A 17,842-nucleotide genomic window follows, 5' to 3' on the forward strand; every position below is an offset into this window, starting at 1 on the left:
TTAATGCTCCAAAAACAGCTATCAATGACACATTTCTCTCGGACATCTAGTCATAAACACACCTGTTTAAAAAATCCATCCCACATCCAAAACATTTGTGTAGCCTCAAAGTAGCACAACTTAGTATTTATGTTTTTTTTCCCCCTGCATGACGAATCTAGTCATGTAGTTTAATAATAATCTTGTTCTAGGTCCTATTATTTCAAATGCTTAACAGTGAGCATTTAAACAATAATAGTAATTTTTTTTCTCGGGTTGACAACGAAGGCTAAGCCTAACCCTGCTATAAAAAAGAAAAAATAATAACAACTAGATTTGCATTTCCTGAAGGAAATACCAGTGCATGCAAAGCAAAAGTAAAAAAAAAATGTAAATAAGGGGGGACAAAAAGGAAGGGGAGAGGTATGTAAAGACTGATAGATTGAAAGACGTAGAGAACAGGAAAGCGATAAAGAAAGTTAGTCATTCTGGTAGTGGTTGCTAGGGTGATTGAGGTTGTTTCCAGGGTAGTCATGGTGGTTGCTAAGCTAATTGAAGTAGTTGCTATGCTGGTTGCTATGGTAGTCATGGTGGTTGCTAGGTTGGCATTATAATCATTATAATTTCTAACCATAAGTTATAATTGGTAGTACTCTGGGAGTTGTGCTAATCGAAATATATCTCTGCTTTTATGCCACTGTATTTTTGACATCATTAACAATTAATTGATCAAGAGAAAATAGAAATAGAAAACATTAACCCAAGGTTATTCGTAACATGGCTGGGACAGCAGTGACTTGTGGGCTAACATGTAAACGTTCCTTGCAATAAATGAGGGTTCTTGATCATCCAATCTGAATCTAATGGTAATTAAACATCCATACATATTGTGTTCTGAGCCTGCAGTGTTTTGTATTGAACGTTCATGAACATTCAATACAATTCAATTCAATTCAATTCAATAGTCAGCCAGATGTTCCTGTCTGCAGTCCTTCACACCTTTCACACCGAGGCAGACCCCATACTGTCCCCTTCCTTTGAACCAGCCCCCCCACACACCCCACAAGGTTGTGTATTCTATATCTGAAAATGATTTGTATGCTATTGTGGATTTTGCCTTGGAACTGCCGTTTGGAGACACAGACCGCTACATGTGTTGAGAGAGCGGAGCAAAGAGTGATGCCAGGAGTTTGAAGGAGCCTTGCTACACCCTACCCACCAGACTGGCATTCCATCGAGTCCTTTGCTAAATCTTGCAACTGTAACTAACTTCAGAGCTAAAATAGAGTTATATTATAATACAGTATAACAGTTGGCCATATAACACAATGATCTTTCAAATCTTATGTTAAAGCAACACTGCAACAACTTGCTACTTTTTGAGGTATCATCATTTCGGTATCATCTTCAAATTCATTATGATGTTATATACTGTATGGTCATGTAAGGGACAGGTAAACACCCCTGTCGTTGTTGTGAAATGTAATTTGTAAATCTGTAATTCTGCGTGTGAGGTGTGGAATCTGCATTTGTGGATCATACAGCACAGGCGTTCATCCCAGCCTCTACTGAAGTCATTTTGAGACATTCTTTTTTTGCTTTTTCCACACACAAGTAGGCTTTGATCCACACAAATATGCCCCTCCTTCACACAACACAAAGGCAATAGAGCGAGCACTAGGTGGCAGGCTTGTCTTATTCAGGCCGTACTGTATGTAGATAGTAGCCTAAGCAACAAGAATTGCATTTGATTACTGGGGATAAGGCAAAATTACAGAGGAAACATGCCTGGAAGTATGCCTGACTACCAACTTACCAGTTTACCATGACTACCAGTTTACTCCAGCTTAGCAGACCTTGCTTCAGTAGCACTATCAAAGACTCGTAGTGTGAAACTGGTTGCAAAGGGAAAAGATGTGCTCTCATTTCCAAGTCTACATAGAGACTGTGATGCATAGGCTGTCTGCTTCAGCTACTATAGGGACGTAAAGTTGAGCTTTTGCAGTTGCTGAAATTCCATCATATTAACCAAAGAAGTAATTACGATTTGAATCATCTTCTTATGTCTGATGAGACTGAAGTGCAAATGTACAAGTGCGCATAATGGAGATTAGTCCTTATGAGTTCCTCTGTAACATTTGACATCAACCCCATGTCCTCCAATTCAAGTCAAGTCAAGCTTACCAATCTGCCAGTTCATTATAAAAGTGGGTTACAGGCTGGGGGAACACAAGTGACCAGAGCAATTCAGTAGTTTGGTGACATTTCACTTGGGGGGGGGGGGGGGGGCGGCACACTTTCCCCTCACCACATACCCCTTCCAGCGTTGCCAAAAATGGTATAGTTTACTCATGCTCGTGTAGATCTATTCTATGTAATAACATTCCACAAATCTTCAAATACACCCAAATGTGTAGCCGACGTGTAACCATGCAACAATAAATCATATATCTGATGTAGATATGCCCTTACAGTCAATAACTTTGCTAAATGTTTCATTTGGTATTGTCGTATTGCCTGACACCCCTAAACCATATTTGTCCGATATGCAGAGACCAAAAACACTATCGTCCACCTATGACCGCTTTAACCGGCAACATCAGTCCAATCCTGGCAGAGGTATATCACAACATTACCCATACCTTGTGCAGCGTTTGGAATAAAACGTTATTTAATCAGCACGGCTCTGATCTGTGTACATTTAGCACTGCCACTAGTAATTACATATTCATACTGTAAAAAGATGTCCTGTTCCTTTAAAAATTCTCCCCAGTGTCTTGCAGTGTGTCCGTACCGGCGTTCCTGCTTCACTGGTTTAGCATTGTTTTTATCGTCTCTCGGTCCGATCATGGCTTCTCACTCCATTGAAGAACCATTCCCTTTTCATGGGCTTCTTCCCAAAAAAGAGACTGGTTCTGCGTCTTTCCTTACAAGGTTTCCCGAATATGATGGAAGGGGTGTCCTTATCGCCATACTCGACACCGGCGTGGACCCCGGGGCCCCGGGTATGCAGGTACAGCAAGATAGCTAATTCAAAACCGGTGCTTTCGCTCAATGTTAGCACTAGGCCACAGCAATGTTAACGTTAACCGAGTCAATGGAACAGTTAAAAAATAATCAGCTATAATCAGTTATAACATTATGTTACACTGGATGTACATCATGTGAAAGTGTCAAGAGTAACACCACGTCAGATAACATGCCTACGCGAGCCATTTTTATACGATTGGTGTTCATGAGGGCACCAGTTAGCTTTCACTAGCTAGATAGCCAAGTAGCTTTTAAGTTAGGTGTTCTGTGATGATTGCTAACAATAGTATGAGTAACGTTAAGCTAGCTAGCTAGCGTTAGGCAACCAAATGGTTTAGTCGTCTTAAATATATATATGACCACGACCAAGTGTCAAATATTGACTCTCAACAGCCGAAATAGTGGGGTTTTAAACATTTTAATGCTGCGACAAGCTAACATTCCCAGCCTTCGTGTGACTATGAACAGCTTTTGGGAATCATCATGGTCAGGTAGTCTGATAGACAACGTTAATAGTCTCCACGTCCATTGGGGCAACTTTGTCTCAAACTCTGTTGTAGTCTTCGAGATGATGGAATATATCTACACATTTCTTGACACGTGGTTCCAAGGGGATACTTGTGAAGAAAGGAAAGATTCACTGAAAAGTAGTTACAGGTTAGGTTAGCCGTGGGCCATTGTGTCAATAATACTTGTCTGCAGAGCCGCAGTTACGGTGTTTAAGACATGCAGTTTCTGGCCAGTAGCATTCGAGGCGTGCGCGTCCAGTGTCTTGAGTAGTTATCGACCTTTTCATCGTTTCCAACTGATGATAAAACTACAATAAAAACAGGGAAGGAAAGTAATAGATTCGCCCCCTGGTGGTAGCGTTCCTATCGTTGGGCGAAATGAATGGGATTCTCCATATGTCATGGCTTCCATGCCATATGTTTCGAGGTAAATAAAAAATCAGTCCCCCTACTCAGGAAGAGCTAACATGAAGGACAACGGTACGCTACGGTGTGCAGGGCACGTGACTTGCGATGTAGTCCGTTTATGAAACGAAAGGAACCGTTTCAAAATGTTAAAAGAAGGCAAAACATTACCTGGAATGGAAATCATTTCACATTTAGTTGTAAAAGGTGCAGTCTTGGCTTTTTGTAATTAAAGGATGTATTTTGGTATAGTTACTCCAATTTTGTTGTACAGAGCAAGACGATCTAAAAGTGTTACCCCAACTTTTAAGGGATGGGTAACCTAAAGCAAAGTTAGCTAACATTTGATAGCTAGCAGGCTAATTGTATGTTGTGTGCTAACTTAACACAAACCTGAAAGACTGAGGCCAGTCAGTTACACAGGAGGGAGACAAACCCTTTGTCTGTAAACTATTACATTTCAAAAGTGAACTTCCCAACCCTGCCGTATGTTACCAAAACTATGTACTAATGTTCAGTACTCAACAAATGAAAGATATGTCAATGACAAATAAAAACTTCACTTGGCATCCCAACAGAAGTTGCCATATCCCTCCAGGCTTTATACTTCACATTTTGGTTGTGGTAGCCTTTCAATATTAAGTCATATATGGCTGGGTTCTCCTCTAGCATTGCTTACACTGTTGACATTGTTCATACATGTTGACATTTGAGGTCAGTAAGATAGTTGTTACGTTGACCATCTCTGGGTCTATGGAGTATGAAACCTGCAACTTGCCAGGCTCATTTGTATGGCAGTCAGAGCACATAGCACTCCGTCACACTGCACCTACAGATTTTGTAACTATCCGTCAATACGTCAATACATCACTGTTTACCTTGTGGGTAGTATCATGCTAACATTAGATAGCTGGCTCAGACACCTCGCAAATCCCCTCAACGGGGTTTTTACATTGCAAATTGTCTATTTATCGGTAACTTAAAGGAAAATATGTATCACTATTTTCTTATTGCCCAGGCCTATTTGTCACAGCAACATTTACTTGAGAAATGAACAGTCATTTTGATATCTTAATACTGTTTCCATCCCTAATACTGTGTATAATTACACATTGTGTATATTGTGTATGGTGTGGAATTATAATATTGTGCACAATGAAATGTATCTTGTGATTGCCCTGACCATGTATGTGTCCCTGTCCACAGACGACCACCGAGGGGAAGCCCAAGGTGATAGACATCATTGACACGACAGGCAGTGGGGATGTCAGTATGTCCACTGTTGTGGAGCCAAAAGATGGGACAGTGGTGGGCCTGTCAGGAAAAACACTCAAGGTGAGATTTACCCCGTACATAACAGCAGACATATGTGTATATGTGTTATAGGGCTATAATGCTCTTGTATCTAAATGAACATGCTACATTCTTCTGATGACATACAAAGCTCTACATGACCTGGCACCAGATCAAATCTCAGCATTTTTACACTCGTACATTCTCTGAAGACCCCTGAGATCACTTCATCAACGTCTGCTGACGTTTCTTAAATAAGGGTGATCACTCCTGTATTGCTTTGGCTCCTAAACTAAAACAGTCTTCCCCATAATGTAATCCTCTCCAACTACCTTCAGGTGTCTTCTTAAAACCCATTTTATAAACTTGCCTTTCCTGATGCCTAATGGGATCATTTATCATGTCTAATGGTTTGTTTAAAGTAACATTATGCGACAATTTGACCTTAAAATAACAGCTTCAAAATCATTTTGGTGGTATACTGACTTGTAATACTGAGAATGGAGCCTCTGCCACAGCACGTCTGGTATTGCGCTATGTAACTTTGTTGTTACCAACGAGTAACCGAACAAGAGACCGAAAAAGAGTCAGTCCCGGACTGGCTTTTACTCGTTGGCGAGAGCTAAAAGTTACAAAAGGATGCAGGTCAGATGCTAAGCTGAGCTTCTATCCTGGTGGACTAGTCAGTAATAACTTATTAGCTGTCTTGCTATGTCTTGTGTTGCGCTTGCTAGATGTTTGGCTGTGTTGGCAAAGTTGTCGACTCGCTAGTTTTTTGCCGGTTCCATATCCTTCAGCTTGCTAACAAATACACTTATACGCTGTTCATTAGGGGGTCTTGAAGCGCGATTTATATTTATGACAGTGTTGTAAAAGTGAGCTACAAAAAATACCAATTCTTGTGTACTGGGGCTTTAATTGGAATATATATTTTTTTTCAACCTGGGCCCTATCTTTAGATATTAGAATTAAAATGAATGATCACAGTCAGTCCCGTATTGAGTTAGAATGCTAAAACCAGCAACTGCAAAACGACTATACAATCGAATCATATGAAGCAAACCGGCACATCAAAGTAAACTGCTTGTAAATGTAAATGTTATTATAAGAGTCTGAAAACATGGAAACGATCCCTACAGAGATACACCTGTGTCTGTTTACCTCAATAAGTGTAAAGAAACTGTTTGTACAGTCAATGTTTTACCTCTGTCTTCTTCCGGTCTCTGACGTAGCACCCTAATCAGTGACTGTAGTCGATTATCGAAGGGAGGTGCTCTCCTTTGGGTGCTCACTCCAGCACCCACTCCAGCACCACACAAAGCCTTTTGATTAAGTTGAAGCGTATAATACATAAGATGGCCCCTAGCTAGCGCCCACTAACTAGCACATAGGCTAATGTTGTTATTGCTAGCCTTGGCATGATAGATACGAAGTCAGATGGGGTAAATGGAAAAACTTTTATGCAAATGAAAATAGCTTCCAGTGCGCACCAGAAACTTTTTCTCCCCATGTCCCCTATGTTCCCCATAGCACCACCCAGAAAGTCCCATGAAAAGTTGCTGTGGACTTTGGTGAAGTGGTGCTCGACGTTACATCTTTTACCGACTGACACGCTTGCACCTCAAATGACCCACATACTTGTCATTCACAAATGAAAATAGTGTATTTTTTGCCAATATATATATATATATGTATAATATATATATATACCATATTCATTATCAAATCTGGTATGTGCTTGCTATCCTGCTAACATCGCCTAATGTTAAGATTGCTGTATCATTGAGTTGAATTTGTAGTCAGCCTAACTCATTTAATTGACTGATTGGCAAATAATTATTTTGTGGCAGAAGGGGACACGGTGTCTTGAATTTGATTGGATATAAATTTTAACCCGTTTACCAAGTGACTTTGTGTTATCAAATGTATGTACATCTTTGAACCTTTAGTGTAGGGTAGAGAGCTACTGGTAGCTCATGAGGGACATGTTAGAGACCCCATATATAGACTAGCAAACAGCTAGCTTACCATATAACATGGTATAATGTTGTATTAGGTATAGTTTTGTGACAGAAAGTCCATGTATGTGATGTTGCCCTATCTAACAAATACAATTCTTTCCCCACAGATCCCTGCTCTCTGGGTCAATCCCTCTGAAAAATATCACATAGGTATCAAGAGTGGCTTTGACTTCTTCCCTAAGGCACTGAAAGAGAGGATACAGGTAATGTATGATGGCATATCATTCAACAACACCCCTGTATTTTTGATAACATTATCTCACGATTTGTCAATGAATGTTTGAATGTCCACATGGTTGTGATTTCGCTCTGAGACTGTGAGCCCTTTTTGAGTCTTTAGAATCAAAGGCTGGCTTAGAAGCACAAACCTGAAGCAATACTTTTTGCAGCCTTGAAAGTTTGCTGCTGTTGGCTTTTTTTTTAATTAAAAGATGTCCATCTTTTTTTTAAGAGTTCCATTGTCTGGGGATTATTGGTCCATGTTTTTTCCCTATCCACACTAAACAGAAAGAAATGTATTCCAAGATGAGTACTCTTCCAGTAGCCTATTTGGTAACCTAGCCTACACATACAATCATTGGGAGGGAGGGGTAACCCAGTGAGAGCTGTAATCAAATCAAAATCATTTTCACTTTACTTAAATATAAAACATACCAATTATAGGTGGAAAAAGTTCTGACATGGTTTACTTTGGTTTCACATCACAAAAAATGCAATTTTAACTGGGGGGGGGGGGGGTAGGGGGTAGACTTTTTCTATCCACTGTAACAGCGTCTTGTTGGTTCCATGAGTCATTTCAGTACTTGCTGTCAATTTGTTCTCAAGTCTTGAAGAGTACATTTCTCCTTGTCTGTGTCACAGAAAGAACGAAAGGAGAAGATGTGGGATCCAGGACATCGAGCTGCCCAGGCAGAGGTTAGCCGTAGGATGGAGGAGTTTGATCAGGCTCACCCAAACCCTTCACAGGTGAGGAACACACACACGGCCAAACCACTCCCAGGAGACACATATAGCGGGGGTGAGAATCAGGTTCCCTTCATTGGAAGAGTGGTGCAGTATGCGTACCTACTCTATATCTGTATTAGCAAGGAACCAGGAGCAAACTTGTGTCAAGGGTTAATGCAGTTCATCTATTCTTTTTCTATATTGCTTGATTGTATTATCAAACCGAAGAAACATTTACTTGTGCTAATGCTATTGTACTGAGTTTACTTGTGCTAATGCTATTGTGCTGAGTTTACTTGTGCTAATGCTATTGTGCTGAGTTTACTTGTGCTAATGCTATTGTGCTGAGTTCCTTCAATAATAAATGGTCATTCCAGACCCACACTTGGCATGTCACATCAGAGATTTTACTGAAAAAATTGAAATAATTGAATCAATGAATTTCAGTGCATTCAAAATTCACTTCAGTGCATTCAAATTTTGATTCATTTAACACAATTGTAAAAGTGGAATATGGTTACAAAACATTAACTCAGTAGGCAAGAACCTGATATGTGCAAACATTAAACTTACTTACAAAAAAATATTTGAAGTACCGTTCTGAAATGTTCATTGGCTCCATAGAAAGGAGTAGTACATGAACATAATTTGAATGGGATGTGTGAGTTTGACAAGTGGAATATTGGTGTATGAACGTCTTCTGCCTTTAGATGTGTGAGTTTGACAAGTGGGATATGGGTGTATGAACGTCTTCTGCCTTTAGATGTGTGAGTTTGACAAGTGGGATATGGGTGTATGAACGTCTTCTGCCTTTAGATGGAAAAACTTCAGAAGGAGGAGCTACAGGCCCAAGCTGAGCTATTGGCTACATTAGAGAAGAAATACAGTGACCCGGGTCCTGTGTACGACTGTGTGCTCTGGCATGATGGGGTCACTTGGAGGTGAGTTCTTCTGTGAAGGATGATCATTAGGTGACTTAACAAACAAAGCAAACATAGTGTAGTATATTATGATCCTGTTTAGTGCTCAGAAGTAGCATCTTCAGCACAATGTCATCTGTGTTTCTGACATTGTGTTTACTCCATCTTTTGACTTTCTCATGTTGATACGTTTCTTCTGTGTGTGTGTGTGTGTGTGTGTGTGTGTGTGTGTGTGTGTGTGTGTGTGTGTGTGTGTGTGCGCGTGCGCTCGCTCATCAGGGCTGTTGTAGATACAACAGAGAATGGGGACCTGGAATCTTGTACAGTCTTGAGCTCCTATAGAGAACGGCAGGAGTTTGCTACCCTTGGTGATGCTGAGATGCTGAACTACTCCATCAACATCTATGATGAGGGAAACACGCTTTGCATCGTCACTAGTGGAGGTAAGCCTAGAACACTACCAAATCTGAGCCTTTACTAGATTGGGTCTTGATGGACAGTATAAACATTGGGACAGATGGACAGTATGAGCTTTTACAAGCAAATCAAGGCATCGTGTTCCATCTTCCTAAATGCACCAACAAAAACTGAACAATTTAAGATTTCCAACCCGTCACTACATATATCTAGTCGACTTTCAGATATGGGCCACATTCATCAAAGTTATTTTCAAGTAAATTGTCACACCCTCTTTTTATTCTCTGTGTTTGAGGTGGATTGGATGTTGGCATTGCTAAGCCCCTTGTAAATGTTAATGGTTACTTTTTGTGCATGTGAAGGTGCTCATGGAACACATGTGGCAAGTATTGCAGCGGGACATTTCCCTGATGAGCCCGAGAGGAATGGCATTGCCCCTGGTGCCCAGATTCTTGCCCTGAAGATTGGGGACACCCGTCTCAGCACCATGGAGACAGGGACAGGTCTTATCCGTGCGGTATGTGCTGTGCTCATCATCATGTTGATTAATAATGCCTTATCCGTGCGGTATGTACTGCGCTCATCACCCATGTTGATTAATAATGCCTTATCCGTGCGGTATGTGCTGCGCTCATCACCCATGTTGATTAATAATGCCTTATCCGTGCGGTATGTACTGCGCTCATCACCCATATTGATTAATAATGCCTTATCCGTGCGGTATGTGCTGCGCTCATCACCCATGTTGATTAATAATGCCTTATCCGTGCGGTATGTACTGCGCTCATCACCCATATTGATTAATAATGCCTTATCCGTGCGGTATGTGCTGCACTCATCACCCATGTTGATTAATAATGCCTTATCCGTGCGGTATGTGCTGCACTCATCACCCATGTTGATTAATAATGCCTTATCCGTGCTGTAAGTGCTGCGCTCATCACCCATGTTGATTAATAATGCCTTATCCGTGCGGTATGTGCTGTGCTCATCACCCATGTTGATTAATAATGCCTTATCCGTGCTGTAAGTGCTGCACTCATCATCATGTTGATTAATAATGCCTTATCCGTGCGGTATGTGCTGTGCTCATCACCCATGTTGATTCATAACTAACATCCCTACGACTAGGTTAGACTGCCTTACTTTGATGTGTATGTCATTACAGTGTAGTGCATTTATAGTTACAAACCAAATATTTCACAACCATAACCATCACCATATACTGTCATCTATTATCATTATCATTATAAAGCACAAAACCCCTTGCTTACCATTATTTAAAAATGTTCCACCCCCTTCCTATAATTGCATAGGATGTTAACCTCTATTCTGATGTCTTCCTACTTGAATTTACAGCTCATATGTAACACAGCAAAGAAGATCCAGAAAAGATTAAATTATATAGTTGCATTGATAAATGATTATTTGATGCATCTGATTGGCAGAGAATGTCAATGTTTTCAAATGTATTACCGTATGAATTTAAGGTCTGATGGATATGTTTATGTTTTGTGCCACAGATGATTGAGGTGATCAACTATAAGTGCGACTTGGTGAATTACAGCTACGGTGAAGCCACACACTGGCCAAACCAAGGGTGAGAGTCACCATATTCAAACTGTTCTGAAGTGTTAACCCAAGAGTACAATCATCTAATCAGGCCTCCAATGCTTATGACATGGCATTGAAACCATCACAGATAGACAAAGCCCCAGGCAAACTTCCTTCTGAGCAAAAGATAGTGTAATATTGTAAAGTCAGGTAAGGTAATTCAAAGGTTTTTAACATTTTGAAATATGTATGTATTATGTAATGTATTTATAGCTCTTAACTCTTCAGCGTTTGTAGCAAAACATGAAAAAAAAATAGATTTAGTCTTGAATCTGGATTCATTCATCTGGAGCATACAAATCTGATAACAGCATTGACATAAACCTTAAAATAAGTGAAATGTTGAGGTATGGTTAGAGGTAGGCACCGGTAGGACAGCGTCAACATTGGGCATGTGAAAACATATGACGGCTGGATCCTTAGTTTGTTTTTTGGGAGAAAGTCTGCTGTAAACACAACAAAATGGCATCCAGGTTTAAACACAAGGCCTTTATTTTTATGCAAGCCTCGCCATTTGCAAACTTTTGTCCACTTCTGTTCAACCTTCAGTTTGCACTAAAGAGGAAAACGTAGTGTTGGCTAGCAGGATGTCCCACAGTTTGTTCTTGCAAACCTGGAGACCACCTGCCATGATCACTGCACATACCAAGACAGGAAAAAACATTAGAATATTTGATTCATCGCCATAGTGTGGACTTCATACATTCACCAATATTCACCAAACTTCTGTATACTAAAGTCTACTCTTTAACTCAATGTCATTACTTTACCTTCATGTCATATACTATTGTGTAGTTTTTCAGTGCTCATTAGGATAAATGACCAGGAATACACAATTCATCTACCCTTTTCATCTGTAAATGACAGATAATTCAACTCTATTTGAGTCCTGCCATGTTTGTAGTTTTAATGTCCATGTGATGTGATCTGGATTTCAGGAGGATCTGTGAGGTGATCAATGAGGCTGTGCAGAAGCATAATGTGCTGTTTGTGTCGAGTGCTGGAAACAACGGACCGTGTCTGTCCACCGTGGGCTGTCCAGGGGGAACCACCAACTCTGTGATCGGTCAGTTGAAACATGGCTCAAAACAACCACAACACGCATGTTTTTACAAATCTACAATACATCTTCTGCTGCTTAATCAGCACCAACCAGGATTCAGGATGTGAGATATGTATGCATTCACATGAATGATGAAGGTTGTTTTAACAGTTCAGTTTTAATATTAACAGCTCCTTGGGCTATTTAGACTTTCATATGACAATCTTTAATTTGATGTGTGTTTGTCTCCTGAAACCTGTAGGTGTGGGAGCATACGTCACGCCTGACATGATGGTGGCTGAGTATTCTCTGAGGGAGAAGCTCCCACCCAACCAGTACACATGGTCTTCCCGTGGGCCGAGCACCGACGGAGGCCTTGGAGTCAGCATCAGTGCCCCAGGCGGGGCTATCGCCTCTGTCCCCAACTGGACCCTGCGTGGGACCCAGCTCATGAACGGAACCTCCATGTCTTCTCCCAATGCCTGTGGCGGCATTGCTCTGGTGCTGTCAGGTAACATTACACATCTGATTTCTCTAGTTGGGTTACAGGTTTACAATATTTACACAGAAGTATGTGCTTTTACATTTGATTTCTATTCTATTTTAGCATTAAAAAAAAAAAAAAAAAATCAGGATTTTGGTGGACTATTCTAAATAACCATTATTCCACTGACTATTGGTTGCATTACAAACAATGACCCAAGGCTGGAAAGGTTTTCGGTGATTGCTTACATAACGTGTAAGATTTAATAACCCTGCCCCTGAGACTGGATGAACATAAATACTTGGTTGTAAAACTGAATTCATGGTTAAACTTGGCATGGGTAGCATGGAGTCAGATATGATCAAATGGAATGACAAGCGGAAAAGTCCTGTTCTGCCTGTTAGAGGTTGCATTTTTGAGTATAACATAGAGTAGCCCAAGTGCAATCAAACTAATTGCACAATCGCTTACATCATTCTGTTAACAAACTCTTGTGTTCCGGTATTGCTGAATATTATGGTGTGTTGATAGTTTCTGTGTACAGAAGGGAGAAGTGATTATGACATGCTACATTGCAAATCCCATTGCATTGTGATTAGATAATTTTTTTATCAATTACAATTTAAACAATTAAGTAATTTACTGATGTGATATGTTCAGCTGTTTGTTAAGAGTAATGATAATAATGAGAGTCACAATTGTGTGACCTGTGTTGTGACAAGTACAGTGCCACTTTGGACTAACCCACCCCCTCGGATTAGGGAAGGGTGTTCTATCGAGGAGGCTGAAACCCATGGATACAAGTTTCTATTGCCTCTCTCGTAAGGCACGGGGCAGTTCAGTTTGCTATAGTTTTAGTTTTTGACCATCAAGAGACTTTAATGTCAATTTGACAAATACAGTCTGAATTGAACTGTTGCTTGGCTACACATCCTGGCAAATGAATGGAATGACGGAGGAGTACAGAGACGAACAACAGAATTCCAAAAAACTGTTCCATCACACCGTCACAGGGCTAAAGCCCGCAGTGATCTGCCAAAGCTAAGGCTCAACCATAGAGTTAGAAACTAATCACATGAGCTCAACAATAGGCTAGGATATGCTAGTTTGGCGACAAGAGAAAGTAAACTAAAGACAGGGCTTTTGCCATAGCAATCATCCATCGTTATGACAATGTGGGTGGAAATACATATTTTCTCACAGGAAAGAATTTGTGGAAATTAGATGTATGAATGAGCACATACAGTATAAGTGGGTCAACTGTGGTAAAAGTGGGATCATGGATTTAAGGGCACATGGGTTGAGGTGTAATGGTGGCATTACCACCTCTTGGTGTCCTTTCTTTTCTGTTAACCAGATGCCATGATGTCCTTTATCCTTTTCACAACGTACTTCCCAGCAGTTTAACAATTTGACCACAATTTTCACCAAATGTATTTTTTTTTGTTTATTTGCTTTTCATTCATTTCTATGGTTGCTTCTACCACTGCAGAACATTCGCTATTACATTGAGTTCTAATTGACTGTGTAATGAACATTTTTTATTTTTACTAAATAGTACTAAATAATAATTACTAAATCATTTTTTGTTCTGCGTGTGTGTGTGTGTGTGTGTGTGTGTGTGTGTGTAGGTTTGAAGCAGAATGGCATTCGCCCCTCAGTAGCCGCTGTGCGACGAGCTTTAGAGAATACTGCTCTGAAGGTTGATGACATTGAGGTCTTTGCACAGGGACATGGCATCATTCAGGCAAGTCTGCTTTCACTCTGGAAGTGTCAGGTGTATTCCAAAAGTATGTGAAGACAATCACACATCTATGTGTAATGGGTAATTAAACAAGTATTCAATATAATACAAAATAAAAGCAATCATAGGATAAACCATGTGCATATCTACAGGTGGACAAAGCATTTGACTACCTCATTCAGCATGCTTCTCTGCCTACCCACAATCTGGGATTTGCCATTTCTGTGGGCACGCAGCGTGGCATTTACCTCAGGGACATCGTCCATGTGGCCACGCCCTTTGACCACAGTGTGGGTATTGAACCAGTCTTCCCTGAGAACACAGGTACGTTACATACACACCTGTCCAAATGCATTCAAATGGTCCTCAGAGCTACATTGATGATGTCAGAGGTTTACAATCAGAGATTTACAACCTCTTGCTCATTGTAGTAGAGAGAGAGCATCATTAAGTGTATGAATGTGCTTGTGAGATTCTGAGCTCTTACATCGATTGGTCTTGTCTCCTGTAGAAAATTCAGTGCGCATCTCCCTCCAGCTGCACCTAGCGCTCACCTGCAATGCATCGTGGGTCCATTGTCCCTCCCACCTGGAGCTGATGAATCAGTGTCGCCATGTGAACGTGCGCGTGGACCCCCAGGGACTGAGGGAGGGACTGCACTACACAGAGGTAGGCCTGAAGATTAAGATACATAGACAGACAGATAACCTTTTAACTTTTCTTTTCAACTAAGATTAGAAGGTTTGACTCTTCAGTATAACTTGAATAATGTACATTATAAAATAATAATTATTGTATTAATAGTGCCAAGCACACTGTAAGGTTCATAAAGCTACTTTGGAGTAGAGATAGTCCAATATATTGACCACTATCGGTCCCCTTTGACACTATCAGTCTATTGGTTCTTCATATGGATGTTGCTAATATTTGAGTGATTGAGCTTGTGCACTGAGGAAATAGTATAGAGACACGGCTACATTAATAGTAGACTGCAGCCTACCAGTGTGGAGGCAGTAATTCACAGTATCAGCTGTATCTCCTATGCTATTTCCCTGCTCCGTGTCTGTGAAAGTACTATATAGGAGGCGTTTATAACTGCCCTATCAAAAAGGATGCGTAATGCCCCTGAGAACATGAATTGTCTTGTTCCCTTTGGGTGCTTCGAAAGGGATCACGGCTTTTGCAATTTGTATATGTTTTGACATTTGTATATGTTTTGACATTTGTATATGTTTTGAAATTTGTATATGTTTTCCCTTGTAGGTGTGTGGCTATGACACAACAGCCCAAGGTGCAGGCCCCGTCTTCAGAGTGCCTATCACAGTTATAATCCCTGCAAAGTAAGATTGAAGGTTTATGTCTATGTATGATTCAAAATGGAACCCATTTTGGGAGGGAAATACAATCTGTTGTCTGTTGTTATATAACTTCTGTATGTTTGTCTTATGTAGAGTACCTAATGGCCGTGGTCCAGAGATGTCTTTCCCTGATGTCCACTTCAAGCCCGGCCAGATCCGCCGTCACTTCATCACGGTCCCTCAGGGGGCGTCCTGGGCAGGTGTGTGTGTGTGTGTGTGTGTGTGTGTGTGTGTGTGTGTGTGTGTGTAGATAGAGCCTATGAGGAAAGAAACAGTTTACTAATCAGGAGATAACTGAACCGTGTTCTGAGCATGGAGTTGGGCTTATTATGACTAGATAACTGAACACTGTTCTGAGCATGGAGTTGGGCTTGAATAATGGAATGACTAGATAACTGAACACTGTTCTGAGCATGGCGTTGGGCTTGTTTATGCATCTGATCCCTCTTCCCTCCCCTGCAGAGATCACGCTAACATCACACTCGGGCGACGTGTCGTCTAAGTTTGTTCTGCACGCTGTGCACCTGGTCAAGCAAAGAGCCTACAGAGCCAACGAGTTCTACAAGTTCTCCTCTCTGCTGGAAAAGGGCTCTCTCACTGAGGCTTTCCCCGTGCTGGTATGCAAACACACAAAGTATTTTTTCACGGTGGTAATTGTTAAAAAATATATATATATATTCTTATGTGTGTGTGTGTGTGTGTGTGTGTGTGTGTGTGTGTGTGTGTGTGTGTGTGTGTATTTGTGGTTGTGTGTGTGTGTGTGTGTGTGTGTGGTTGTGTGTGTGGCTCTGCAGCCAGGAAGGACGGTGGAGGTGTGTGTAGCACGCTGGTGGGCCAGCTTGGGTGATGTCACCGTAGACTATACCATCTCATTCCATGGACTGACGACCACTCCCTCTTCCCTGCACATTGTGAGTTCATTCAAATTTTATTTATTTCAATAAATGTCCCCTTTGAGAGACCCTCATAGTCTCCCTCACTTCTGCTGCAGCATCTAACTGTTACCATGGCTCCCTCTCTCCCAGCATGCATCTGAAGGTATATCCTCTTTTGAGGTGGCGTCACCACTGCGCTATGAAGACATCTCGCCCAGTATAACCCTAAAGAACTGGGTCCAGCCTCTGAGGTACACACTGTCATTTTAAACACTTTTGCCTTTAAAAGATGGATCCCTGTAGCCAGTCTTTGGTTTCTTCTTCAATTAACAAACATAATTCTTGTTACAAATGTTAAACTGGGTTAAATGACAATTCCACACACCTACAATTGAACTCTGATTTGAGACCTCTGCGCAATGCAAACATATTTAGCTTTAATTATTTAGTTTCATGGTATGACTGTACCATGGCAATCATATATTGGCAGCTTCCTGCATGGGTTTTGCATTTATAAAGATGCATATATCTAGAGAGAGAGAATGATGAAATAATTCAGTCACCATCCATTCACATGCCACTCTTCCATGTTTGCTTTGCTGTGTTCAGACCCACTAGTTCGAAGACTAAAGCTCTGGGTGCTCGTGATGTGCTTCCCAACAACCGTCAGCTCTATGAGATTGTTCTCTCATACACGTTTCACCAGGTTGGTACCATCTATGTGTGTGTGCATGTTTGTATGTGTGAAAGCATCGGCACTCCCATCGTAACATCCCTCTCTCTCTCTCTCTCTCTCTCTCTCTCCCTCTCTCTCTCTCTCTCTCTCCTAGCCTAAGAGTGGAGAGGTGACCCCCAGCTGCCCGCTGCTGTGTGAGCTGCTGTACGAGTCAGAGTTTGACAGCCAGCTTTGGATGCTCTTTGACCAGAACAAGAGACTCATTGGATCAGGGGACGCATATCCACACCAGGTACAAAAACTAAAACAACACAATTTGGCCCGAGGTAGTCGGCGTGCCAAAAGCCCCTGGCTGTAACCTCAGAGGAGGCACGATCGTGCCCTGGAAGTGACCATGGAAACGCAACTGGCCTTGTCAGGCACTAGCTCACCCGGATTTGGCCCATTGAAACAAATTTAGCTTTTACTTAATTTAATTTACTAGGTAGCTAGAAATGTGTGCTTATTTGTTTTTAAGTAGTTACTTATGG

The 17,842-nt window shown here is 41.1% G+C and overlaps 1 protein-coding gene across 1 annotated transcript; it reads left to right on the top strand.

Annotated features, from left to right (window-relative positions):
* The first annotated feature begins 2,727 nt into the window (after positions 1-2,727).
* Positions 2,728-17,807, top strand: LOC122132244 (tripeptidyl-peptidase 2-like). The gene is made up of 20 exons (XM_042707077.1): positions 2,728-2,992; positions 5,130-5,258; positions 7,345-7,440; positions 8,099-8,203; positions 8,999-9,123; positions 9,382-9,545; positions 9,882-10,036; positions 11,043-11,119; positions 12,072-12,199; positions 12,438-12,686; positions 14,291-14,406; positions 14,556-14,727; positions 14,915-15,072; positions 15,667-15,743; positions 15,855-15,961; positions 16,224-16,378; positions 16,556-16,672; positions 16,787-16,887; positions 17,246-17,342; positions 17,467-17,807. Exons 1-20 carry the CDS (start codon positions 2,828-2,830, stop codon positions 17,668-17,670), a joined length of 2,697 nt encoding a protein of 898 aa, XP_042563011.1. The 5' UTR covers positions 2,728-2,827; the 3' UTR covers positions 17,671-17,807.
* The last annotated feature ends 35 nt before the right edge of the window (positions 17,808-17,842 follow it).

Source organism: Clupea harengus, unplaced genomic scaffold (genome assembly GCF_900700415.2).
Source record: "Clupea harengus unplaced genomic scaffold, Ch_v2.0.2, whole genome shotgun sequence".
NCBI lineage: Eukaryota > Metazoa > Chordata > Actinopteri > Clupeiformes > Clupeidae > Clupea > Clupea harengus.

Bases quoted from the DNA above. Each gene is read 5' to 3' on its own strand.
- LOC122132244 (XM_042707077.1), top strand. From the start codon at position 2,828: ATGGCTTCTCACTCCATTGAAGAACCATTCCCTTTTCATGGGCTTCTT. The intron at 15,073-15,666 runs GTAGGCCTGAAG...TTTCCCTTGTAG, and splicing joins AGGGACTGCACTACACAGAG to GTGTGTGGCTATGACACAAC. The intron at 16,888-17,245 runs GTACACACTGTC...TGCTGTGTTCAG, and splicing joins AACTGGGTCCAGCCTCTGAG to ACCCACTAGTTCGAAGACTA.